Genomic DNA, 26,582 nt, shown 5'->3' with positions numbered 1-26,582 from the left:
TCCTGTGGTCATGTATGGATGTGAGAGTTGGACTGTGAAGAAAGCTGAGCACCGAAGAATTGATGCTTTTGAACTGTGGTGTTGGAGAAGACTCTTGAGAGTCCCTTGGACTGCAAGGAGATCCAACCAGTCCATTCTGAAGGAGATCAGTCCTGGGATTTCTTTGGAAGGAATGATGCTAAAGCTGAAACTCCAATACTTTGGCCATCTCATGTGAAGAGTTGACTCATTGGAAAAGACTCTGATGCTGGGAGGAATTGGGGGCAGGAGGAAAAGGGGACGACAGAGGATAAGATGGCTGGATGGCATCACCGACTCGATGGACCTGAGTCTGAGTGAACTCCGGGAGTTGGTGATGGACAGGGAGGCCTGGCGTGCTACAATTCATGCGGTCGCAAAGAGTTGGACATGACTGAGTGACTGAACTGAACTGAACTGAAGATGCAATTGATTTTAAGATGAGCCGAATTTCATAGCTGTTAAAATGTGAAAAAAAAAAAATGGTACAAAGTAGAATTGACAAAGGTGGGCATTTTCATCCCCACTTCACAGACAAGGAGCTCACAGAGAGGTCAGAGCACTTGGCCAAAGATTAAGGGTGGCAAATGGCAGAGCTGGCACAAGAACCCTGGTTCTCTCAAGAGAATCCTGGTGCTGACCCCAGAGGTCCTCTCTTAACTTCTAAGACAATTTACTTACTAATGCAGAAAAAGAGGAGAAATCCCTCTGACACTCACAGCCCTTCTGTGGAACAGAGGGACTGTCAGAAGTTGGGTCTGGTTTAGACCCTGAGAAAAACATCCCCAGCTGAGATGGTTTGAGATATGCAAGACAAAACTGCCTTCACTGACAATTCTTGAAAGAAAAGGAGCCGTTAGAAAGCAGATGTGCCAAGGACTGAAGCTGGGCCTGAGCTGTTAAAAGTTAACCAACTCTGACCCCTCAGGCAAAAGGAGCCAACAGCAAAGACAGGTTCTTTGGGACTGAGTCTCACAACACGTGACCAATGTCCAGTGTGCCCAATGAGAAGCATTTGCCGTGGGGGCTCCAAGGGCCAGGGGCCAGGGACCAGGAAGGACACAGAGCCTTCCTCCTCCACCCTCAGGCAGGGCAAAGCTCACAACCTGACGTGGGAACTCCTGAAATGCAGAAAGAAGCCTTGGATATGGAATATGAAATTTCCTGCTCTAAACTCTGCCCGTTACCAACAGATGAAAGGAAAGGGTCTTGACAAAGTGTGATGCCTTTTGAAACTTCCCACTGAGGTGCTCTTAGCACTGCGTACTGGACACTGAGATGACCTGGGACGTGGGGGATGACAGACAAGGACAGCTCGTGGGGTGCAGAAGGGCAACTGAACAAAAGCAGCTGCCTGTCCTCTTCCCAGGCTCACGAGCTCTGCCACGGGCTCCTCCCTTCCTCTCTCTTCCCTCCAATCAGGACCCAGCTCCCAGAGTCCATCCTTGAGAACCGAGACTGAAACACAGAGAAGACGGTCCACTCTGTGGAGAAGGCTCTGAAGACCAGGACCAACTCGGATTTGCAGGGACTGTCACTGTACCTTCTGTGTGTGTGCGCATATGTGTGTGCGCATGTGTGTGTGTAGATTTAAAAAGGAAAGAGGCATCTCACACTGCAGCTGGATGTACACTGATGTGGTTAAGAGCGCAGCCCATGGCACCAGCTGTGTGTGCAAACCTAGGCTCTATCTAACGGGATGGGTGACCTTAGGCAAGTCACTTAGCCTCTCTGGGTCTGTTTCTACATCTGCAAAATGGGAATGAAATGGTTCCTGCCTCACAGGACCAAACGTGAGGACCCAGTGAGTTATTATCTAGGAGACTCGTGCCTGGCACAGTGAAATGCCACGTAATCATCAGCTAGTAGAGGCCCAAAGCTCTACATAAATAGGAGAGAAGCCTGAGAAAGTGATTTTTATCTCATCCAGTTTTGACCTCACAATGAATACTCCTGCGGCCTCCACTGGCCTGGAGCGACTGCAGTTGGTTATCACAGGTCTGAGCGGTAAGGAACCTGGGCCTTGAGTTTATTAGGAGTGTCACCAGGGCCCCCGTGACGTGGAAGAAGGGGGCACAGCACATCCGCTGGTGCTCCAGGGAGGCTCACAAGATCTGCCCTGGTGATCCATGAGGGATGGAAAACTTGCTAAAACTCTGACCCTCGAGACGGCACCAAAAGGTGGCCTTGGGCCCTGGACTCCGCAGTCAGTAGAGAATACAGCCCACTCCTCCAAGCCTGCTCTCCTCGCAGGCACCCCTGCCTGCTCTCCTTCTGTGCAGCCAAGGCCCACGAGCCGGTCTCTCTCGCTGGGCAACACCGAGCTCAGGAAAGGCTGGGAGGCAGAAGGCCCAACTGGAGTGAGTTCACCGGGGATCAGGTGGAAGAGCAAAACGAGAAAGGCAGGTATGTCGTCTTCCTACTCAGAGGGCGGGTGAATACTCCTTCACAGAGGAGCCAGCTCCAGCATTGCCCAGTGGTGTGCGTACACACACACACACAGACACACACACACTATAGTCAGACACAAAAACGGGTATCTGATTCTGTCTACACATTGCCTGTACAGTGTCTGAGACGAGGGCCAGGCAAGTTCCTCCAGCCTCACACGGGGTGGATATCTGAGCCCCAAATATTTCAGTGATGTGTGCCAAGGGCTCCGATTACCGTCGGTGTAAACAGAGATCACAGGGCTGAAACTCAGCTGGCCCCAGCAAAGCACAACCACAGCTCCCTCAGCGCTAAGCCGTACCTTGTAAATCGCGGATGATTCTCTGCAGCTGGCTCTCCGCGCTCGTGGACGCCATGGTGACCGTGACCGTCTGGGGCCACCTTTCCTGGTTGCGCGCTTCCTGCCCGGGGCTGCTCAGCAGCGGTCAGACTCCATGGTGGCACCTGCACAGGGAGGAGGCCGTGGAGGAAGGGGTCACAGACAGACTTAAAATCAGCAGGAGAGGGACGCTGCTCTGGGAGCAACGTCACCCCGTCTGGGCGTCTCCTCTGAACGGGAAGGGCTGAACCCTTCTGCGAGAGCCTTGCTCTGAAACACTTACATTCTCTGAGACACTTACATTCAGGCACAATGACCTGGTCTGGCTGGGGCTTCAGAAGAAACAAGATCAACTAAATAGAGCCATCTATTCTTTCCGAGCTCCCCTCCCAGGCTGCCCTCTTAGGCAGGCCTGCCTCACTTTCCACCTTTAAGAACCTCCCAGCGGCTCCCCTCACCCCGCTACACCGAGGCCAGAACTAGTCCAGCCCCCCACTCACTGCAGCTAGGCCTAAGGTGCGGCCATTCCAGCTCTGTCTCTTCTGTGCCCGGCCCTCCCAGGCTGCTTTTGGAGGAATGGTCGGTAACCTCTGGCCAGCAGCAGCCATGGAGGGAGAGGCTGAGGACACATACCCTCAGGGCTTCTGGACCAAGGAGAGCCTGGCTTGCCTCTTGGGGAGGTCTGTGGCCTCCAGCCGCCCAGCGTCCGGCTCAGCCGGGGAGGGTAGACACCAGGGGCTACCGGGGGCCTGCACAGCCAAGGGACGTGTCTATTTTAAGCATGGTTACAGTCCTCTCGCGGCTGGTGAGTCCCGAGTTACCAGTGCCACTTGGGCAGCTGCTGAAGTGATGTAAGGACACAGCGGTGGCAGGAGACCAAAACAGAGGAGGAGATCCGAGCAGCATCGGAAGGAGGTATGTACGCCACTGAATCCTCCTTTCAGAACCTCTAATCCTTGCCTTAGATGGCTGATGCAAAGGCGTAATGTTTGCTGGCAAAATCAGCTGGCAAGACGAGAGGTGGCCAGAGTAGCCACCTGTGCACTGGGCCTGCGAGGTGCTTTACACACTCAGTCATTTTAACCCTTGGCAGTACCCTGGGGCCGGGGGAGGGGCAGACAACGTGCAAGGGAGAACCTGGGTGCAGAGAAGCTGTGTAACTCGTCTATGGCCCGGGCCAGCAGGGAGGGGAACCCTGGTCAGTCTGGACTCAACCCCTTTAGCTCTACAACGCAGCCACTGTCGCTACAGCGAACGCTACCACTTCCACTGGCTTCTGGGAGCGGCTCCGAGCTCCAGGGCCTCTCACGTGTGCCGCCAGCCTGAGTGCTTCAAACATGAGCTGGCCCAGGAGACTAGGCAGGAGGAAAAACGGTTGAGAACTGCAAGTTCCCAAATATTTACAAAAGCATTGCAGGTCAGCCTGGGGCCCAGGGAGGGGCTGTCATGGCGCAGATGTCCCGAGGCCTATTTTTAACTCACAAGCCGGCGTGGCTGTGACTCAGGGAAAACAAGGCCCAAAGAGGGCTTCTCCTGCCTAGAGGAACTAGACAGGCACACGCCAGCACCACACCCCCAGGAATTTCAGACACAGAGCCCCGGAGGGCCACGGGATCCACAGACTCCGCCAAAGTCCCCAGTAAACGTGCTGGCACCCCACCATCAAAGTGAGGGCAGGCTGGTTTATCGGAAGCCAGCCTGCCCTTCCCTGGGCGGTTCTCTGGGTCCCTGCTGAACACAAAGCCCAAGCCGGGACCAGCCAGGGCCCTAGAGAGCAGCAGCCCAGGATGGGTCAGACTTGCGCAGCGGCCCTGCTGCCTGAGACACTTGGCTCCTCCCACAAGGAAGAGCCGGTCAAAGACCACCACTGTCAACGCGCGGCTGCCCAGCACCGCCCTGCCAAGTTCAGTCTGGGGTTTCAGGGCACACAGGCACCGTCCAGCCCTGGAGGAGCTTGGCTGTGTGCCGACAAGACAGACAGGAAAGCGTTCAGATATGCAGATAAGGCACAAGAGGTCCACGCAGAGATATGATCGAAAAGTTATGAACACTCAGGGGAAGGAATGACCCAAGGATACACACAACACATGATGTTTGCCAAGTGAAAGAAGCCAGACTGGAAAGCCATCTACCTTACAATTCCACGTGCGTGCTATTCTTACAAAGGGGAAGCTCTGGGGAGAAATCAGATCTACTGCTGCCGAGGACTGACGGGAAAGGGAGGGTCTGACTACAGGAGAACTACAGGAGAACATGCAGAAATCTGGGGACCAATTCTGTTCTGTCTTGATTATGGTGGTGGCTACGTGACTGTGTACATTTGACAAACGTATGTGTCGAACCTCACTTACTGTGCATTTTATCTCAACAAAAGAAATAGCAGCACTGGGATGAATTTAACAAGATGCAATGGGACCCGAGGAAGGGAATGTTCATTCCACTTGGGGAAGGGAAAGTGTGGTGGACACTCTGTGATGGCGACTGGGTTGGGCAAGGCCTAAAAAATGAACAGGAGGTCATTGAAGAGACCCGAGGAAGAAAGGGCGTGACAGGTGTCGAGGCCACGTCTGTACCTGCATGCCTCTTATTTGATTATGGTCAACAGAGAGCCCTGTAGCTTCGGGGGAAAATGACCTTGAAAGATGATGACCTGGAGAGTCCACTGGGTCTGTGTGCATACTGAGAGCTGGGGGAGACCCAAACAGGAGGGGGAGGGAGGAACCTGGAAAGGAAGTCCTGACAACCACATACTCTGAGTCACCTCATCCAGGCTCTAGCTGGAATACCACACGAACCATACAACCAACCTCGATTTCCTAGAAACCAGCCCTCTTTGGAGCTTGGCACAAGGGTAACAGTATCTGTAAACCAAACTGGCATCTTGGCAGCATAAGCCTGAACAGACAGAAACATGCTCCTTCTGGACCTCCTGGTGCTTTGGTGAAGCTGCAAGTGTCAGCCCGAGCCCAGGAGGCCTTCTCTGCCTGAATCCTGGCGCTGCCCCCCTCTGCCAAGGCCAAGCTCCCAGGTCATGGGGTGAGCTGTGCCCAAGCACTGATTACAAGAGCCTGCATCACCACCAAGGTAAAAGCCCTGGGTCTATAGGTCACAGCAGGCTTCCCCACATGGCTGTGGGTCACCACCTCCCAGGGTTTCAGGAAGCAAATGGTCTCCATAGGAATGCTAGTTTCATGGATTTGAAAGAATGACTCAGTATTCTGGCCTCCCGTTTCCTGATCCTGAGGTTTTTACTGAACTTCAAAAGACAGAATGGGGGCAGTCCCCCTCCACTCTATTTCCTCGTATCTCTAGACGAGCTTGCCCTTTGGCTTAGGGATGAGCTGTTTTTATGCCTAACACTTTTGACACCAAATGTGTGGCTTTTCCCCCATACCAATATCTAGTTATCACCACTGGGTGTCCTGCAATTTAATTCAACTGGTTTTCTTTTTGTCCATGCCACATGGCTTATGGGATCTTAGTTCCCTGACCAGGGATCAAACGCAGGCCTTCAGCACTGAAAGCTCGGAGTCCTAATCACTGGACCACCAGGGAAGTCCTTCAATTCAATTCTAACTCAGTTATAACTAACTCTAATTCTAACTCTGGAGTCAGTGCAGACCCCACAGGTTAAGGGTTCAGTCCACAAGACTGCCCGGGCTTCAGACACCAGTCACAAGCCCCAGTACCTGTCACTACCTGTACTTCTGACCACCCTCTATTGTCCCCTTCTCCTCCCACCTTTAATCTTTCCCAGCATGAAGGTCTTTTCCAATGAGTCAGTTCTTCACATCAGGCGGCCAAAGTATTGAAGCTTCAGCTTCAGCTTCAGCATCAGTCCTCCCAATGAATATTTACCATGGATTTCCTTTAGGATTGACCGGTTTGATCTGCTTGCAGATCAAGGGACTCTCAGGAGTCTTCTCCAACACCACGGTTCAAAAGCATCAGTTCTTCAGCACTCAGCTTTCTTTACAGTCCAACTCTCACATCCATACATGACTACTGGAAAAACCATGGATCTATTCCATGACTAGATGGACCTTTGTCAGCAAAGTAATGTCTCTGCTTTTTAATATGCTGTCTAGGTTGGTCATAACTTTTCTTCCAAGGAGCAAGCATCTTCTAATTTCATGGCTGCGGTCACCATCTGCAGTGATTTTGGAGCCCGGAAAATAAAGTCTGTCACTGTTTCCCCATCTATTTGCCATGAAGTGCTGGGACCAGATGCCATGGTCTTTGTTTTTTGAATGCTGGGTTTTAAGCCAGCTTTTTCACTTTCCCCTTTCACTTTTATCAAGAGGCTCTTCAGTTCCTCTTCACTTTCTGCCATAAGAGTGGTGTCATCTACATACCTGAGGTTATTGGTATTTCTCCCAGCAATCTCAATTCCAGCTTGTGCTTCGTCCAGCCTGGCATTTCACATGATGTACTCTGCATAGAAGTTAAATAAGCAGGGTGACAATATACAGCCTTGACATACTCCTTTCCTGATTTGAAACCAGTCTGTTGTTCCATGTCCAGTTCTAACTGTTGCTTCCTGAACTGCATACAGATTTCTCAGGAGGCAGGTAAGCTGGTCTAGTATTCTCATCTCTTGAAGAATTTTCCACACTTTGTTGTGATCCACACAGTCAAAGGCTTTGGAGTAGTCAATAAAGCAGAAGTAGATGTTTTTCTGGAACTCTCTTGCTTTTTCTATGATCCAACGGATGTTAGCAATTTGCTCTCTGGTTCCTCTGCCTTTTCTAAATCTAGCTTGAACATCTGGAAGTTCTCGGTTCACATACTGTTGAAGCCTCGCTTGGAAAATTTTGAGCATTTCATTACTTAATGTATGACTGATGAAATCACTGGCTACTGGTGATTAACTTCAGCCCTTCTGAAGGGGGGTCTAAGGATGGGGCTGAAAGTCCTCTAGCAAGCAGCCCTTACCAAGACACCACCTATAGGGGCCCAGGAAGAGTCAACCTTACTAGCATAAACTGCCTGTGTGGTTGAAAGGGTTTTGTTTTGAATAACAAAGGACACTCCTATTACTCAGGAAATTCCAAGAGTATTAGAAGTTCTGTGCCAGGAACCAGGGACAGAGACCAAATATGTGTTTCCTACTATATCCTGGGGATCCCAGACTTCTGGCATGAACCAGCATGGTCCTGACCTCTACAACCCACTGCAAACTGCTCTCCTAACTCGGGAGACACTCAGAGATTGCTCGGTCCACGCCATGGGCTCCGGGGCTCCAGCACCTTGCAAGGACCCCACAGTGCAAATCACCTCCAGGAACCCAGTGTCCTTGTGGATGACATTGTAAACACCTCCTTCACTAGTTTCTGGCAAGCTCTTTCAAATACCAAAGAAATTTATTTTATAAAATTTGAGGGAACAGTGGAGTCTCTTGCCAACAACACAAAATTATGTTTAAGCTTATCCGGAATGTCTGAAAGCATCCAATCTTCTGATAAAGACAAAAAGGGACTAAACACATTTTTAAAAATTCTTATTTATTACCTGGGACTACTGGCTGGCTTCCAAGTCACAACCGAGGAATTATTTTAGAGGTGAAGGACCTTCCTCGACTTCCAAATTCCTCCCACACCTGCCCAGTTGCCCTAATGCCTTAAACAACAGAGACAGCAGTTCAACCTCAAATTAAGATACAAAGACGCTGACTCATATAAACTTCTTCACGCTATGGTACAAATGACTAATACTCCTAATGTGGCCCAGAAGCTAACTCTGGCAGGAACAACACCATGCCAACTGGAAATGGGCACTTGCCATCTGCCTCTACAAGGATTAAGTCACTCTAGCCACCGCAGTCACTGACCTTCAACACACTCTGACTGGAGTTCAGGATGGAGATCAGGAATGAGGCACTCTGTACTCTGGGAAACCAGCAGAGCAGGCCTGCAGATAGGTATCAACAGATATTTTCAGGAGGAGATTTTACGAGCCCAAATCTTACATCTTCTCATATCTAGAAAAGACTAGGTCGTTCACGACTGGCTGCGAGCCTTTGCCAAGATGCGTGCTCAACTGCATGCACCCCCTTCCACTAAAATCATGTACAGTACTGACCTTAGCCGCTACCTCTGTGGAGCAGTTCCTCAGCTACCTGAGACGCTGTCTCCCAGGCTAAACTTCTTATTTTGCCCCAGGTAAAACTTAACTCATAACTCTCACGTTGTGTATATATATTTTTTCAGTCGACAACAGCATCTGAGTAGCCATGTTGGGAAAGACGGATAAGAAAGGAAGAAGGTGTGGGCACAGGAGACAACCTCGCCCGGCCTGCCAGATTTGTTCTGCTTGCTCCCAACACAATAGCTAAGACGTGACCCAGACAGGGCACCATATGGCGGGCTCCTCCCCGACTCCTGGACAAGGTGGAGCATACCAGTTGTCAGTTCCACCCTGACCAGGAAAGAATGTGAACAAGGACAGTTCGGACCAGTCAAAAGCAGAAAACTCTTTCTGAAGAGTCATTGCCTTGACTGGCTTCAGCACACCCAACAGCATCTATCCAGTTGCCACCTATGGGAAGGGGGGCATTTGGCTGGTACCTGCGGCTGTGAAGGCCTGGAGGTCTTGGGGTCAGTCAGCGCTGAAGCAGTCAGTGGGCAGGCAAGTTGACCTCTCCAGAGCTTCAAGACAGTGCCTAGGAGAGTGCTGGAGAGCCTGTCAGAGGTCAGTTCAGAGGCTGATGCTTCAACGCACGTGAACAAAGCCTCATTAGGTGACTCAATTATGTCTGAAGACCTACAGTTAAAGCACTGACTAACTGCGGGCCTGGGTCATCTAGCCCAAACACTCATTCCTCATAGTCATCTCTTCTTTCTTAAAGGAAATGAAGACTTGAGCCTTGGCCATCACTTCTTGCACCCTTTCTTGGCCCCCTCCCTCCCACCAACAATTTCAGATTTCTTGGTCACTCCTCCTGGAACAAAACTGGCCCCAATTCCAGTTGGCTGACCCAGGAGAACAGGGTCAAGAGGGACTTGGGGGTGTGAGGTGCTGCTTCTGGGCTTGGAGAAAGCCGTCTTTTTTAGGAAGGTGGGCAGTTGCTCAGGAAGGAGCCATACATCCATATTTGGGGGTGCAGGGCCAATGTCTGGCCACTGGAAATCCCAGAGGAAACATCCAGAACCCTATTAGGAAGGCAGGATCAGGTTCACCTTGTGAAATATCCTTTCCCTATTGTGCACCAAATCATGCAGTAAAGATCATGCCATGACTGTGGGAAACCCATGGTACATTCGGTTCAAACTATTTTGAGGCAATGTTAGCTTTTCTGTCTTCGGGAAGTTTTCTGACCTCTTCCTACGTGTGTGTGTGTGGGTGTGTTTTCATGTGCAGTGTAGAGAGGTGTTACCCTTTACCTTCCTCCACAGAGAAGATGGGCAAGGAGAAGAACAGACATTCTCAGTGGCTACCTTTGGTCGAGGCTTCTAAGCCCTGCTCTTGACCCAGGCTGCAGATGCCCTGGAAAAGGCACGTGGGGCTACAGTTCCTTCCAGTTCTGCATGAAGCCACCGCCTCTGATTTAGCTCCCAGCCCACCCTGCCCCTCTCACACGGATTCTCCTCTTGGCCTATCCCTCTGCAGACCAATGTCTTGCTTAGAATGCTTTTTCCCTTCAGTTTTTCCTTTGGATTCCAAGGGTTCCCCTAACCTGGCTTTCTGCCCCAGGCCAAGGCTGTAGTACTCCAGTACCTGCCTTTGGGCCCTGGAACCAGCCACACGGCCACAGATTCTGCTTAAGTCTGTCTTTGGAAACACACTGACACACACATCCTCATCCCTGCAGAGGATCTGGCCCAACTAGAAACAGGCACCTGGGTTCTTTCAAATGCCACAGAGACATGTGTCAACAGGAAGGACCACTGGGAGCCACTAAAACCAACAGGAGAACTGACTCCAAAGTGAGGAAGAGGGGAAAACCACCTTCTACCCAATGCAGCACGGCTCTGTCATCTTGATTTTCTGAAAGTCAGGGAGCCCATGTGCGTGGAGGCTGAAGCTCTTAAGGAGAGAGTATCGTGACACCTCTAAAAACAGCAGGATAAACACAAAACCATGGAAACAGTTCAAAACTCACCCTACTGATTTATTTAGTTATTCAAACAGATGCTATTAAACCAAGAGCTTTAAAAACAAACAAAAACAGAAACCTGGCATTAAGATCACAAATGGGAAATACTGTTTATCTTTTGAGCAACACAGTAACATTCAGCAGATGAGCAGGATCAGTAGATGAGCAGATGCTGACAAGGCCAAACTCCATCTGTGCTCCCAGGAGGCTTCTGGTTAATGAATCCTACCTGCTCTGCTGCCTGGGCCTGCTCTAGTGAGTGTGGCTCCAGCCTGAGTTCCATCAGTGATTTTTACCACAGCACCACAGCTGGACAGTATGCTGCCGCCGCCTCAGGATTAAAGACACTCGGGTTTTGAGTCACCAAAGTTGCCCTTGGAATCACCTGAAAACACAGGTTACCCATTATCCAAGCCTCTCCCCTAAAGGGAACAGGGGGCCTGCCATTTCTTGAGTGCCTACTGCATGTTCTAGCGGTAGCAGCCCACAGCCTCAGGGATCAACACGGGACAAAATCACCAGCTGCTCTGATCTTGTACTGTTTTGGGTGGTTCCTCTCATAACACACATCTGCGGGGTCCATCTCATCCCCAAAGGACCAGCTTAAAAGTGTGGCTCCTGAACCCATCTGGTATCCCCAAACCGCCGGCAAAGGAGCAAAGACCATCCGAAGAGCAACTGGAGGATGGACTCTAAAGCAACACAACAATAATCGGAGCAAACTATTAATTGTAGAATCACACAGGTGAGTGGACATTCACGGCACAATTTTTTCAATGATTCTGTATGTTTATTTTCCTAATAAAGTGACTGAAGAGAAAATAAAAACTAAATGAAGCACCACACAAAGAACACTTTAACAGAAGCAGAAAATATTTGTCCTAAAGCCTTTTCAGATTCTTTCAATCAAAGAAGACCACGTCCCATCACTGAGACAATTACCTCTGATTTCCAGGGTAACAACAGTAGTAGCTCATCACTGGTAGAGGACATTCAACAACTTGTGAGCACAACTCTTATGGGAGGGAGGGTCAAGTAGAACTTACTCAGTATGGGCCCACTTCAGAGGGCAGGAGCCACTGAAAGCAGAAAACCTCAGCGTGACTGCTCTTCCCTCAACCCCCTACAATACCCAGCAGCCCGCATTAGGCAGATGGCATAGTTAAGCTTGTTGCAGAGGCGACCATAAGGCTGAAGTGGCAGGAGAGCAGCGAGCAGATTAAGGCCTGATCCTCTGCCCTCAAAGAGCCCCTGACCCATTTCTCAGTTTGGGAAGGAAACTGCTGTGGTAAGACAAGTACAGGAGCAGAGAGGCTGTGGCCAGCGCAGGCAGCGCTCATTTTTTTTTTGCGGACGGGACAGCGGATGGAACTGAGAAGAGTGACAAAGGGCATCGGAGGATACAAATGCACTGAGAGCCACGTGGTCAAAGTGCCAACCACACACGCTTTTCTCACAAAAATAAAACCCAGCCTTCCCACCTAGGTTCTTAACAACATGGACTCTAGCCTGAGGCCGGTGCAGCCACCCCACTACTCATAAATCCACAGGTGTTTCAGGAACAATCACCTAGGGGTTATCTGGAAACTCTGCACCGGAACACAAGCCGCTGAGGGTCAATAGACTAGGCCGTGGCCTGGGATGGCACAGGATCAATAAACCGTCCGCTGACCGACGGGAGGAGAGACCCCGGCAAAAGCTAAGTTCTGGAGTCTTGCAAAGTTAAGGGGTGGGCTGTCCCCGCCCAGCTGAGGCAGGAAGTACGCTTCTTAAGGTCAGCGGCCTCTTAGACGAGGCAAGCAGAAAATCGGGACCTGTCCTGTGCTTACAGACTCCAAGACTCGTTTAGGGACCACACATGGTGGCCTCCTTGGCGACCCCACGGCCGAGGGGAGTCTTGGAACTGGCGCTTGGAGGGGGCGGAGGGTGTCTGTCTTTCTAATTGATGATCAGAGGAGGTCTGGGTTCTACCGTCAGATCCATCAGCCCGAGGTGCTTCCTAAGCCCGCTGGGCAAGGGTTCGGGGCTCCGACAGGGTCTGTGGAAGACTCGGGAATGGGAAGGGACGTTAAGGGCAACAGGTGACAAGTCGCGCCCGGAGGGAAGGTCTCCGCTCCGAAGACAGCAGCTAGAGGTGCCCCCTGAGTCTGGCCGGCCCTCCGCAGCACTTACTCGCTCGTGGGTCCAAGGCGTGACAGAACCGAAACTTTCTGCGGCCAAGCGGAAGAGTACGAGAGCTCAGCGTAAGCGGCCATGATACGCTGACCCCTCCGCAGACAGGCGCGGACTACAACTCCCGGCGTGCTCCACAGGGCCGCTGTCTACAACTCCCATTGGACTCCATGGGCAGACGAGCGCAAACTACAACTCCCAGCATGCCCCGCAGAGTTGCTGTTTACTACTCACACAGGTCCTAAGGGGCAGCCGGCCTTAAATTAACTCTTGCAGTCTCTGGGGGCATGCTGGTCTATAAACATATCCCTGGGATCCTGCAGGCAGTGCTGTCCGTATGTGGCTTTTAAGAACTTGAATTGTGACTAGAGCTGAACTGTACATGTGCTGTTAAGTACAAAATACACCTGAGTTCCAAAAAAGTGTAAAATAGCTCACAAACATTTTTATATTGATTGCATGTTGAAATGATAACTTTTAAAAAATTTATTGGGCTAAATAAAAAGCATTATATATTGCTGGGTCTAATGGTCTGTCTTTTCATCCCCTTTGGTACTTAACACAGGGATCTGCTTAAAAGCAGTGCTCAAAAACTGTTAATGAATGAACTACCTCCCCCAACTTCTCCATGCTCTCTGCCCAATTTCTATTCATGGTATATTTTCTGTTGGTAAGTTGTGAAGCACTCTGAGTCTACACTCAACAGAACAAAATGCATTCATTAGTAATGACTGGGCACAAGAGAGGAGAGCAGTTGTACGTGGAGTACTTCAGTCTGTGGCTGTCCTCCATTCCTTGGCCCTGGCAGCACCATCCCTTTCTCTTGGCCCGTTCTCACCATTTTCTCTTGAAAAACTTTTCTACCGCACAGGATTTATCCACCCTCTTTTCTAATCCCTGCAACTGTCCAGTTCCACCTGCCCATCTGTTGCCCATGTGTTCTCTCTGATGCTCAAGGCTAATTTTCTGAAAATGATAAAGTCAAGAAGCCAGGCCACCTTTGTCATCCTTTGGTCCTTCCAGCCACACTCTTCTGTGGAGGGGGTCGCATGGGGGGGGGTACAACCCCACACCTAAGATCGGGGATGACCCCAAGGTGAAGAGGGGGCTGTGCTCAGAATAACTTGGTGAGGATTTAGGATAACTTTCTTCCCCGTACCAAAAGTCCCTCCAAATCTGTCAAATATATCCTATCAAGTTTTCAGGATGCCTGAAATTCCCAGCATTCCTTCTGATTGGAGGGTTGACCTCTGCTAGGTCCCTGTTCAGGCACAGTGGGTCCTGAGACACACTGAAGATGGAAAACTCAAGTGCTAGGCCAGGGGAGAGATAGGGAGGGACAGAAAACTGAGGCTAGGAGCATTCAAAACAAATTTGGCCTCCTGGGCAATGTCACCTAAGGCCTGAGCGGAGCCAATTTCCTACCATCCTGACCCATACAGAGCTTGTTCCATGCTTTATCTCTAGTCCTCCTTCTGTATCACTCCATTCACCCAAGAACCTAACCCAGATCCCTCATAAACAGAGAGCTTTTAAAAATCTTAAATAATGGTATTTCCCTGGTGATCAGTGACTATAAATCCATGCTCCCAATGCAGGGCCCAGGTTCGATCTCTGGCGGGGGAACTAGATCCCACATACCACACTAAGAGTTTGTGTGCTGTAACTAATGATTCTGATTGCTGCAATGAAGATCAAAGACCCTGAGGGCTACAACTAAGATCCAGCACAGACAAGTAAATAAATAATAAAAGAATCTTAAATAATCATCTTGGGTAGAAATGAGGAGAACATAAACAGCCCAAGGTAAGTCAGTACATGCTAATCTTTTATTTGCATCCATGATACAGTGATGGTTTCTATATTTTATGAGATGATTTTTAAGAGTAATTCATATTTGTCCTGTCACAGGCAGGTTTCACAAATGAAAGCCATGCGTTCAACAAACCAGGCACTGTCTGGGCTGGTGAGCCCATTGGCTGGTGCCTGTTGTTGAGTGGAAGATGTAATGTAAGCAAGTGTAGGAAGAAGAAACAAAAGTGGAAAAAAGCTAAAAAGATGATCTCCTATCCACTTAACCAACCATAAACACTGCTGGGCACTGAGGGAGGTTCTAGATATGCACAATGGGGTTCGTGCCCTCAAGGAACCTCCACTCTGGCTGGGGTCACCTGGGGTCATCTGAGGTCCGGGGCTGCCCTGGGCTTGGAGGCATGTTCCTATTTAGAGATCAGCATGGTTTCTCTCTTGCTGATTTTGTCCGAGAGAGGGTGGAGGTGGAAATGCTGTGAGGAGTTTCTTCCCTTGGCGCTGTTGTGGGTTTTTAATGCTCCAGGAATGGCAGGAGGTCTACAGCCCTGAGTCCAGGGCATCTCTTTTTTGACTGGATAAGAAGGGACAAGCCCACAGTGGCCCAGCTCAGGTTCAATAGTGGTAGAGGGAGGGGAAAGGAGGAGCTTGTCGTCCATGAAGAGTGTGGCCAACGAACATGGAGTGTGGTCGCTGGGTTGCGGCTTGCAGGCTGCTTCCTTCAGCAGTCCAACCCAGGGTCCCTTTCTGGTAGGGTGGGTGCCCCTCCATCTTCCCATTCATTTCTCTCTCTCTCTCTCTGTGCCTCTTCCCTTGTATTCTCTAGGAGCTAGATTAGGAGAAGACTCTGGATTAAAGATTACCCTAGACTACTGGAGGGCCTAAAACATCGCTAGAAATGCAGAGACAAACATGATTGTACTGATGAAGTGCTCCCAGGGATATGGCTGTATGTATTGACTCAGGGAAGTATCTTGGGATATGAAGGAATGGGATGGGCTGAGGAGACCATGGAGTGAGGTTCTCAAAGGCCGTGCTCAGCGGTGACACAAGATCCCCAAACCTGCCTTCTAAGAAGAGTGGGCTCAAAACCAGCTCTGATTTAGCAAAGTAGGTGGGTGATGGAGTCCTCTGCCCTTCTGCTCCCTGGGCTCAGTCCGCCCTCTGAACAGAATTTGAATACAGTTTTAATAACATCAGCTTGAAGGAGTGCGGGATGATGAGCCTGACCAGAAGCTCATAGGCTTAGCTCTGCCCCCATAGCTATCTGTCTCCTTCCTCTGCTCTTCCTTTCTTCCATGGTGAGTGATGGCCACGCCAATCGATTAGCAAATCCATGGGAGTTTTGTTGTTTAACAACTGCACCAGCCAGCCCTCCCCAACAGATGCTACAGGCATAATTCTAAAAACTAGACCCTCACTCTTCCCCAGTCAGGTCAAACTCCTTCAAGACTGGCTGCCCAGGGGCAAAGAGATCATTGAAACTGGAGCAGGAACTTCAGGGGAAATGCTGTATAAACCCTCTAGGCTCTAGGTGAGGGCTCTACTGTTGTTTAGTTGCTATGTCATGTCCAACTCTGCGACCCTGTGGACTGTAGCCTGCCAGGCTCCTCTGTCCATGGGATTACCCAGGCAAGAATACTGGAGTGAGTTGTCATTTCCTTCTACATGAGATCTTCCTGACCCAGGGATCAAACCTGTGTCTCCTGCGTTGGCAGGCAGATTCAACAAGCATGTGTTGAATGCCTGCTGAGTGCAAAGTCTTGCTCAGGAGACTGTGGAAGTCTCTGGAATTCCCATTTTCAAGGAGTTGCAGCCAAATGTTCTTAACTGGGGTGCATGTCAGAATCACCTAGGGAGCTTTTCCAAACGCCCTACTCCAGAGTGAATCAGGCTCACAGATTGGGATCAGGTCTGTGGGGTAGGGGAAAGCTTAGAGGGTGGTTTTCATCTATGTCCTTTGATGTGAAGCTCTGGGATATTGTAAGAAATAGGCAGTGTACCACTAAATAAAAACGATGGGCAAGGTAAGCCACTGCCACAGAGAGAGAGAGACGCAGTGTGCTCTGAGAGTGGAGACTAGCAAAGAAAAGCTAGTATTGGTAAAGAAGCAGGCTGGGGCAAACAGGGTGGAATGTGTCACATGGTCCTGGCTCCCCCACAAGCACATCAGAACACGGGCGGCAGCTGTTACTTTTCTCTGCACCCAGTACAGTGACAGGACACTGGGGCCCTGCTTGGCAGGTGCAGGCCCAGGTTCCCACCATCTGGGAGTTTCCAGTGTGATGGGGCAGGGAGAGCAGACATCCGTGGGTGCAACTACAACACACTGGAAGGGGACAAATGCTATTTCAGAGGGACAGGCAGGGTGCCTCGACACCACAGAGACTGTTCTCCTAATGTACGGATTGCAGATGCCTTACCGAGGGTGCTGGTGTTTCAGATAGGGCCTGCCGGTTAAGGAGTAGAAGGCCCAGCATGACAGAGGACCAGAGGAGACTGGGAGAAGGGTGTTTGGGAAAGGACCAATGTGGTCTTTTGTGATTGGGTTCTAGGCTGCTTGGGGGGTGAAGATTTATGTTGGATCAAAATTGGATGTGAGAGCTGGACCATAAAAAAGGCTGAAAGCCGAAGAACTGATACTTTCCAACTGTGTGGCTCTGGAGAAGACTCTTGAGAGTCCCGCGGATTTCAAGGAAATCAAACCAGTCAATCCTAAAGGAAATCAACCCTGAATATTCCCTGGAAGGACTGATGCTGAAGCTGAAGCTCAGATACTCTGGCCACCTGAGGCAAAGAGCTGACTCATTGGAAAAGACCCTGATGCTGGGAAAGACTGAGGACAGAAGGAGAAGGGGGTGACAGAGGACAAGATGGTTGGATGGCATCACCGACTCAATGAACTTGAGTCTGAACAAATTCCAAGAAGTAGTGAAGGAGAGGGAAGCCTGGTGTGCTGTAATCCATGGGGTTGCAGAGTCAGACACAACTTAGCGACTGAACGACCACAAAAATTAGAAAGAATGGAAAAGTTAGTTGACACCAGATTGAAGGGGTCTTTATTTACATGCAAATAAAGTCTATGGTATTTGGGCTTTATCTGAACCTAATGTGAGGGTTTTGAAGTGCTGTGATATCAATGCAGAGGACACTTGGTGGGGAAAGAAATGAGCAGCAGGAAGATGCTGAGGATGTGAGGCTGTTTGGGGAGGAAGCCACAGGCATGTGAGAGATACTGGGAAGGTAACATCAACAGGACCTGGCCGTGGGCGTGGAGGGAAAGGAAATGCAGGGCTCCAAGATAACCCGGCTTGTGGAGAAAGCTGGCACCGTCAACCAGGAGCAGGAGAACACTTTAGGTGGAACGTGATGGATCGGAAGCGTCAGTTCAACATCGACTTGGAGAGGAGGAGGTGCTGGAGGAATCTTCACCCTGGATGCCTTCAGCAAGGTGGGTGTCCAGTCATCTGGGCCCTCAGGGCTCGACTGTTGGCACCTGGAGGGTAGTATCTGCATCTCATTCCTCTTTATAGCTTCCACATAAACGCCTGTAGAAGGTGGCACTTACTGCATTCATTCTTTCAATAAAAGATTTACAGACTAAATTTGCAAGTAGCCAGTTCATGTGCCGGACGCTGGAGCTATGGTACAGGGCACATCTCTGGTCCAGCTGTGGGAATTCAGAATCCACGTTTCACTCTGACTGTGCTTGTTTGCAGGTGTGATCACTTCTGCTCTGCAGACAGCCCCATCCAGAGCCACCACCTCCAACACCGGGCGACAATCCTACAGTCAGGGAGGGAACACCGTCTTGCCAGCAGCCTAGAGCTGCACAACTGAATTCCAGACCCTCGTCAAGTCCTGAAGGACGCTTCTTTCCCAGAAGCCTTTCGCATTTGAGAGTCTCCTGACCTCATCAAGGATGAGAAATCCATGTTTGAATGAAGGAACAAAGGAGAAAAGATTTCCTCAAAATCTAAGAAGCATTTTTCTGGATGGCAATGTAAGATTTCCAGGTGGGGAACTTTTCTGCAGAAGAGGGGGCCCGTAGGACCCCCTGGTGTAACGTACTGCTGTCATCCACCAGCCGCAGCTGTAGCGTTTCCCAGCCTGGTGCCCTCCATCTCCTTCCTGCCCCACCAAACTCCCCTTCAATAGAAGGAGATGCCCTCGTAGGTGAAGGCACCTGGGGGGTGAGGTGACGGAGGAAGGCTGGGCGCCTGCTGCCGGCACAGCCAGAAGCGCCGGAGCAGACTTTTGAGGTGCCTGCGGAACTTGACCCCGACGAAGACGTAGAGCACAGGGTTGAAGCAGCAGTGGGAGAAGGCCACGTTGCGGCAGATGAGCAGGGCGTAATCCAGCTGCTGGCTGACCTCGCAGCTCTGAATGACCCCCAGTTTCAACAGTGTCTGCAGGAACAGGATCAGGTTGTAGGGAGCCCAGCTGAGGAAGTATGCCGCCACGATGGTGAAGATGAGCCTCACCGTGCGGTGGCGCCGTTTGGACCGTGAGCGGAACAGGGTCCTGAGGATCTCCACGTAGCAGAACAGGATGACCCCCACGGACAGCAGGAAGATGACATTGTGCTGGTAGACGGAGGCGAGGAACCACTCGAGTTCCGAATAGTCACAGCCCGAAGGGAACACCTTGTGGAAGATGGCATCAGGGATAGAGGACAGGAAGCTAGCTGCCCACACGGCGGCCGTCACCAGCACTCGGCGCTGGAGGGTGTGGACACGCAGGGACGAGATGGGACTCACCACCGACAGGTAGCGATGGATGGTCATGATGGTCAGGAAGGAGATGCTGCTGTAGAGGCTGATGGAGAAGACCATGTTGAGGAGCTTGCACAGGAGGTCTCCCAGCACCCAGCCCCAGTGGTACCCCAAGATCCACACAGGCAACAGGCAGGAGAACACCAGGTCTGAGAGGCACAGGTTGAGGATGAAAACGTTGGTGAGGGACTCCAGGCTCTCATACTTCACCAAGACCCACAGCACCAGGCTGTTGCCCACCAGGCTGAGAAAGAACACCAGGCAGTACAGGATGGTGGTGCTGACAGTGGCGAAGACAAAGGTCCTCTTCTCACACAGAAAGCTCTGAGGATCATACTCATAAAAGGTGGTGGACTCCGGGATGTCTGAGGGCTCCATCTAGACGCTGAGAGCATCTGAAGTGATAGAGACATGGAGTTCAAAGCCATGTGGTTAGGCTAGAGAGCAACAGGACCCAAGGTACAAAAAGATATGATCCATGGCCCAGCTACTGGTTGGTGAACTTTATAATGGAATTAGGAACTTTTCAGTAGCACTAAGGTAGACCAGTGTCCCAGGAGGTGTAACAGAAAGACAGTGGAACTGGATATCAAAGTTCATGAACCGCAGCACGCCAGGCCTCGCTGTCCATTACCAACTCCTGGAGTTTACCCAAACTCATGTCCATTGAGTTGGTGATGCCACCTAAACATCTCATCCTCTGTCATCCCCTTCTCCTCCCGCCTTCAATCTTTCCCAACATCAGGGTCTTTTCAAATGAGTCAGCTCTTCACATCAGGTGGCCAAAATATTGGAGAAAAACCTGAGATCAAATGTAGGGCCCAAAATTGTGTTCTTGGACAAGCTTTTTAACCTTTCTGAACCTTAGGTCCTTATCTTCAAAGCAGGGCTAATGATCCCAGAGTCATCCCTTCATTTATTAATACCTAGTGAGCATTTACCAATCCTACTTGCCTTCCTGTCTCCTCTCCCTCTGTCCCTCCTTTCCTTTCTTCCTCTGCTCCTTCCTTTCCTTCCTCACTCCCAGAAAGTATAGGAATCCTGACAGCAGGATTGTTTCAGGACACTTGCAGTCTCTTGGAACCAGTCAAAAAAGAAAAGAGACAAATGAAGCAAACATCTGTTTCATGTAAATCTAATTATGAAATAATCTCAAGACTTCAATGAATGTTGAGAATCTGGGAGATCAGATCCCCACTAACACAGGATTAACTCCCAAAGCAGAAAGCTTCATCATCCAGGAGCTTGGTTTATAGAATATCTTATGAGCAAGTAGAAATAACCTATGTCCAATAGAAGGTGAGTGGCTAGGAAAACATAAAGGCAAATTGACTCAGTCCTCTGGGTTAGTGAGATTTTAGAAACAGTGAGACTAGAAAGCCAAGGAGACAGGAAAAGGGGTTGAAGAGCTGGCAATTTCACTGAGAGAGGCAGATGAAGCTGCAGGGCCTCAGAGGAGGATGGGAGACCTGGATGAAGCAGCTACGTGAAACAGAGCGCACTGTAAGAGTTCTCTGCGTCCACTCTGAGCCAGGCCCCGTGCTGACTCGCAGTGCTCATCTGCTCCCTTCATCCCGCAGCGCTCTCTCACGAGATGGGACCATTTCCACTTTACAGAAGAGGAAACCAGCTCAGACTGGTAAAACGAACTGCTCAATGTTATAAAGCCAGGAAACAGCCAGGAAGGCCAACACTAGAACCCAGACTTTATGTCCTTGTATTTTGAGGAGAAGAAATGGAGGAATAGTTTACCAGTTTCCAGTTTGGGATAGGAGGACTAATAAGGAGGGGAGGGAGTCTCCAAATTTATCCTATTTTAGGTAGGTAAGTCAATTTGCCTCTTGAAACACAAAAGTGAAGATAACTGAAAATATTAAGATGGTTGTTTTGTTTTGTATTCTTTTACTATATAGGGGGATACAGATAGTTCTGCATGTTTACTGTCCACTTCTGGTTCTTATTTTCAAAGTACTTATGGCTTTTATTTATTTCTCTACTTGAGATAATACTGTTTTCCTTATGGATTTTAAGAGCCCTTTACTTAAACTGGTCAACCCATTCTGCTTTTAATCATGTCTCATGGTCTTATTTTTTTGACATTTAGAAATTGAGTGCTTACATTTTAAAGAAGAGTTTATCTGACTCAATACAACAGCCCATAATGATCAGTGACACACAGCAGGCACCATGATAGATGTTGGATTTTAGGATGTGAACATAATAGTTTCTATCTATAAGAAGTTTACAGTTTCCTGACAAGTTGAAGTGGAGATATTTTGGGAGTGGAGTTTGTTAAGCACACTTCCTGTCATACAAAGCCCAAACTGGTTATTTGGGAAAAGTTTTAAAAGAGGTACTAAAACATAGAAAAAGTAAGAGAATTCCAGAAAAACATCTGCTTCACTGACTATACTAAAGCCTTTGACTGTGTGGATCACAACAAACTGTGGAACATTCTTAAAGAGATGGGAATATCAGACCACCTTACCTACCTCCCGAGAAATCTGTATGCAGGTCAAGAAGCAACAGTTAGAACCGGACATGGAACAATGGACTGTTCCAAATTGGAAAAGGAGTATGTCAAGGCTGTATATTGTTTATATACAAGGCTGTATGTTGCTTATTTAACTTATGTGCAGGGCATATCGTGTGAAATGGCTGACTGGATGAAGTTCAAGCTGGAATCAAGATTGCCGGGAGAAATATAACCTCAGATATGCAGATGACACCACTCTAATGGCAGAAAGTGACGAGGAACTAAAGAGTCTCTTGATGAAGGTGAAACAGGAGAGGGAAGAAGCCGGTTTGAAATCCCATATTCAAAAAACTAAGATCATGGCACCTGGACCCATCACTTCATGGCAAATAGAAGTGGAAATAATGGAAAGTGACAGATTTTATTTTCTTGGGCTCCAAAATCACTGCAGATGGTGACTGCAGACATGAAATTAAAAGACACTTACTCCTTGGGAAGGAAAGTTATGACCAACGTAGAGAGCATATTAAAAAGCAGAGATATTACTTTGTCAACAAAGGTCCATACAGTCAAAGATATGGTTATTCCAGTAGTCATCTATGGATGTGAGAGTTGGACTATAAAGAAAGCTGAGTGCCAAAGAATTGATACTTTTGAACTGTGGTGTTGGAGAAGACTCTTGAGATTTTCTTGGACTGCAAGGAGATCCAACCAGTCCATCCTAAAGGAAATCAGTCCCGAATATTCATTGCAAGGACTGGTGCTGGAGCAGAAACGCCAATACTTTGGGCACCTGATGTGAAGAACAGACTCGTTGGCAAAGACTCTGATGCTGGGAAAGATTGGAGGCAGGAGGAGAAGGGGACAACAAAGGATGAGATGGTTGGATGGCATCACCAACTCAATGGACATGAGTTTGAGCAAGTTCTAAGAACTGGTGGTGGACAGGGAAGCCTGGAGTACAGCAGTCCATGGGGTGGCAAAGAGTTGGACATAACTGAGCGACTGAACTGAACTGAAAACTCTAGCTAGACTGAGAACAAAAAGAGAGAACATGAATTGTCAATAGCGGGTATGAAAGAGTGGTTATTGCTACAGGTCTTACAAACTTTAAAATAATAACAAAGAAATATTATGATCAATTTTAACCAATTCAAAAACATATATGAAATAGAAAGATTTCCTTAAAAATTCAACCTACCAGAACTGACATGAAATGATATGACATAATCCTACCTTTATTACAGAAACTTTGTCAACTCTAAAAAACTAAGAAACTATTCTACAAAGAAGACTCCAGAACCAGATTTTTCTAGTGCATTCTGTCAAACATATCAGGAAGAAATAACACTGATCTTATACAAACTACCTGAAATACAGGATGGAGTAGTTCTCCAATTGTTTTATGAGACCAACATAACCTTGATACCAAAACCAGATAAAAACTACAGTAAAAGAAAACTATAGACCAGTAGACCAATATTTCTCATGAAGACAGACATAAAAATCCTTAACCAAATATTAGCAAATCAAATCCAGCAATATATTTTAAAAGGTTAATACATCATGACCAAGTGTTTATCCCAAAAGTATGAAGTTGGTTTAACATTTGAAAATCAATCAATTTAAGTGACCATACTAAGACAAAACTATATGATCCTTTTTGACAAATACAGAAGAGCATTTGACAAAACTCAACAACAATTCATGATATAAACTCAGCAAACTAGAAATTAAAGGGATATCAGGCACCTACAAAAACAAATCATTCCATGTTTTGTCAGTTATTAATATGTTTACTCAAGTTTTCAGAGGTGCTCTTGGTCTGGGCATGGTGGGCCTTGGGCACGGAAAGGAGAATGGTGCCAAACCCCAGGCTTCTCAGAGTTTCATCCTAGGGGTTCCCTTTGCATGTCCTTGCCCTCCCACCTTGAGATCTCCGAAGTCCACTTCAATTCTAACAGAGTAACTTTAGCTTTCTGGTCCACAGAATAATTTGGATTGAGAAATACAGCTCTAAATTATTCAAACACTAATAATAACAATGCCTTACTTAAAGATTTATAACCAAACACCTCCCCTTTCTTTAGCACAAGAAAAAGGATTATGCATGACAGTCCTACTCAAAGCATGTTCTACTGACACGCTTTGCAGCATTGCAGATTTTTGGGAAAACCCAGATTCAGGGAACCAGAGCCTCTGGATGGAGGGCTCAGGAATCTGTGTTATTTAGCTGGTCTCCAGGTGCTTCTGATACCTACTCAGTATTTAAGAATTCCAGCTATCAGCTATTAAAAGTAGAGGAAAACATACGTTTGAAAGGGTTGTAAAGGAACTCACCTATATGTGCACCTCTGTACAAGCGCCTTCAGGCAGAAATGGTGCTTCTCTGTTCCTTATTTTGCACAAAGAAACTGAGACACCCTCTCAGTGGGCTAGAGGAAGGCGGTGGTGGCATTCAATTGCTAAGTCACGTCCAACTCTTTGCGACCCAATAGACTGCAGGACACCAAGCTTCCCTGTCCTTCACTACCTCTTGGAGTTTGTTCAAACTCATGTCCATTCAGTGGGTGATGCTATCCAACCATCTCAACATCAGGCTCTTTCCCAGAAGCAGAATCTTTTTCAATGAGTCTTTTCCTAAGTTGTTGACTTAGGTGTCATTTGAGCCCCTCAGTGCCACCAAGGACAGATAAAGTAATTTTGCAGTTAGGGATCTTAAAAGATAATGTGTTTTTTAAAGTGGTATTTTAAATTTTATCAAAAACTATATGTGGGACTTCCTTAGTGGTCCAGTGTTTAAGAATCCACCCGCCAATGCAGGGGACACAGGTTCGATCCCTGGTCCAAGAAGAAATTCCATGTGCCACAGAGCCGCTAAGCCCATATACCACAATTACTGAGCCCGAATCCCGCAACTAATGAGCCCATGGCTCCAGAACAACTGAAGCCATCGCATCCTGGAGCCTGTGCTCTGCAACAGGAGAAGCCACCGCAATGAGAGGCCTGTGCACTGCAACGAAGAGCCGTCCCCACTTGCCACAACTAGAGAAAGCCCGCACTCAGCAACGGTGATTCACTGCGGCCAAAAATAACTGAAAATAGCTACATGTTTTAAAGTAATGTATAAATACCAGTAGTGCATGACTATTATTATTTTAAATTGAAATAATTCATGTAACATAAAATTTACCATTTTAAACTGCACGATTCAGTGGTTTTTGGCATATTCAGTGTTGTACACAGCCATTACTACCCAATTCAGAACATTTCCATCACCCTCAAAAGAAATTCATGCTTGTTTGCCAGTAGTCAATCTTACTCCCTAGTTCCCTCCATCTCTTGGCAACCACTGGTCTACTTTCTGTCTCTATGGTTTGCCTATTCTAGAAATTTCATGTGAGTTGAACCATATAATATGTGATCCTTTTTGGGTCTGGATACTTTTACTCGGCACAATATTTTCAGGGTTCATCCATGTTGCAGCATGTGTCAGTACTTCACTCCTCCTTATGGATGAATAATATTCCACTGTATGGATAAACCACATTTCAACCAGCTGTCAACTGAATGACATTTGGATTGTTTCCACTCTTTGGATGTGATGAATAAGGCTGCTCTGAACATTCATTTGTAAGTTTCTGTATGCATATAATTTTTTTCAATTCTCTTGGGTATTTACCTAGGAGCAGGATTGTTTGATTGTTTGAGGAACTGATAAATCGTCTTCCACAGAGATGCTTCAAATTTTTTTTCCCAACAATAATGTATGAAGGCTCAAATTTTGTAGTCTTTCTCTGCAAAAACATGATCCTATCATGTACACCGATTTATCCTTTTTCCATTCAACGCAGCAGCATGAAAGTCTCTCCAAGCCTATCCTATTCTTTTCAATGGCTAGAAAGTGTTCCACTGCATTATGGTGTTAGGGTTTGCTTCTTTTCCTTTCAACGAACATCCATTTTGCATTCAATTTTTAAAATTATCAGAATGCTGCAAGGATTATAATACATATACTTTTAATGTACTGGTATTGAATTTCTGTAGGATGGATTACTAGAAGCGATGCATTTCTGGATCATAGAGAATGTGCATTTTACATTTTGGCAAGTATTGTTAAAGTGCTGCACTCAATATGCCAGCATATTTGGAAAACTCAGCAGTGGCCACAGGACTGGAAAAGGTCACTTTTCATTCCAACCCCAAGGAAAGGCAATGCCAAAGAATGTTCAAACTACTGCACAACTGCATACATCTCACACGCTAGCAAAGTAATGCTCAAAATTCTCCAAGCCAGGCTTTAGCAATACATGAACCATGAACTTCCAGACATTCCAGCTAGATTTAGAAAAGGCAGAGGAACAAGAGACCAATTTGCAAACATCCGTTGGATCATCGAAAAAGCAAGAGAGTTCCAGAAAAACATCTACTTCTGCTTTATTGACTATTCCAAATCCTTTGACTGTG

The 26,582-nt window shown here is 48.1% G+C and overlaps 2 protein-coding genes across 8 annotated transcripts in view; both read right to left on the bottom strand.

The window, feature by feature from the left end:
• The window catches only part of FYCO1 (FYVE and coiled-coil domain containing 1), a 79,827-nt gene extending 66,257 nt beyond the window's left edge, over nucleotides 1-13,570 (bottom strand). For 3 of the 7 annotated variants that reach the window (XR_827253.1, XM_010862402.1, XM_010862408.1), the window contains exons 1-2: nucleotides 13,056-13,570; nucleotides 2,771-2,913 (exon numbers count right to left, since the gene is read on the bottom strand). Coding sequence is in view for 6 of the 7 variants with exons in the window: in XM_010862402.1 (XP_010860704.1) it covers nucleotides 2,771-2,825 (55 nt within the window). In the remaining variant the exon portion in view is untranslated. Of the gene's footprint in view, nucleotides 1-2,770; nucleotides 2,914-3,421; nucleotides 6,516-8,618; nucleotides 8,699-9,354; nucleotides 9,470-11,112; nucleotides 11,269-13,055 lie in introns of those variants that run through there. The other 4 variants (XM_010862405.1, XM_010862403.1, XM_010862406.1 and 1 more) reach the window with 4 other exon arrangements.
• A 4,127-nt stretch (nucleotides 13,571-17,697) lies between these two features.
• XCR1 (chemokine (C motif) receptor 1) lies at nucleotides 17,698-24,561 on the bottom strand. The gene is made up of 2 exons (XM_010862400.1): nucleotides 24,456-24,561; nucleotides 17,698-20,034 (listed from the first exon to the last, which is right to left on the bottom strand). Exon 2 carries the CDS (start codon nucleotides 20,015-20,017, stop codon nucleotides 19,016-19,018), a length of 1,002 nt encoding a protein of 333 aa, XP_010860702.1. The 5' UTR covers nucleotides 20,018-20,034; nucleotides 24,456-24,561; the 3' UTR covers nucleotides 17,698-19,015.
• Nucleotides 24,562-26,582: the final 2,021 nt, after the last annotated feature.

Source organism: Bison bison, unplaced genomic scaffold (assembly GCF_000754665.1).
Source record: "Bison bison bison isolate TAMUID 2011002044 unplaced genomic scaffold, Bison_UMD1.0 scf7180017864482, whole genome shotgun sequence".
Lineage (NCBI taxonomy): Eukaryota > Metazoa > Chordata > Mammalia > Artiodactyla > Bovidae > Bison > Bison bison.
The sequence above is the reverse complement of the archived record's forward strand: the minus strand, read 5'-3'. Positions and strand labels throughout refer to the sequence as shown.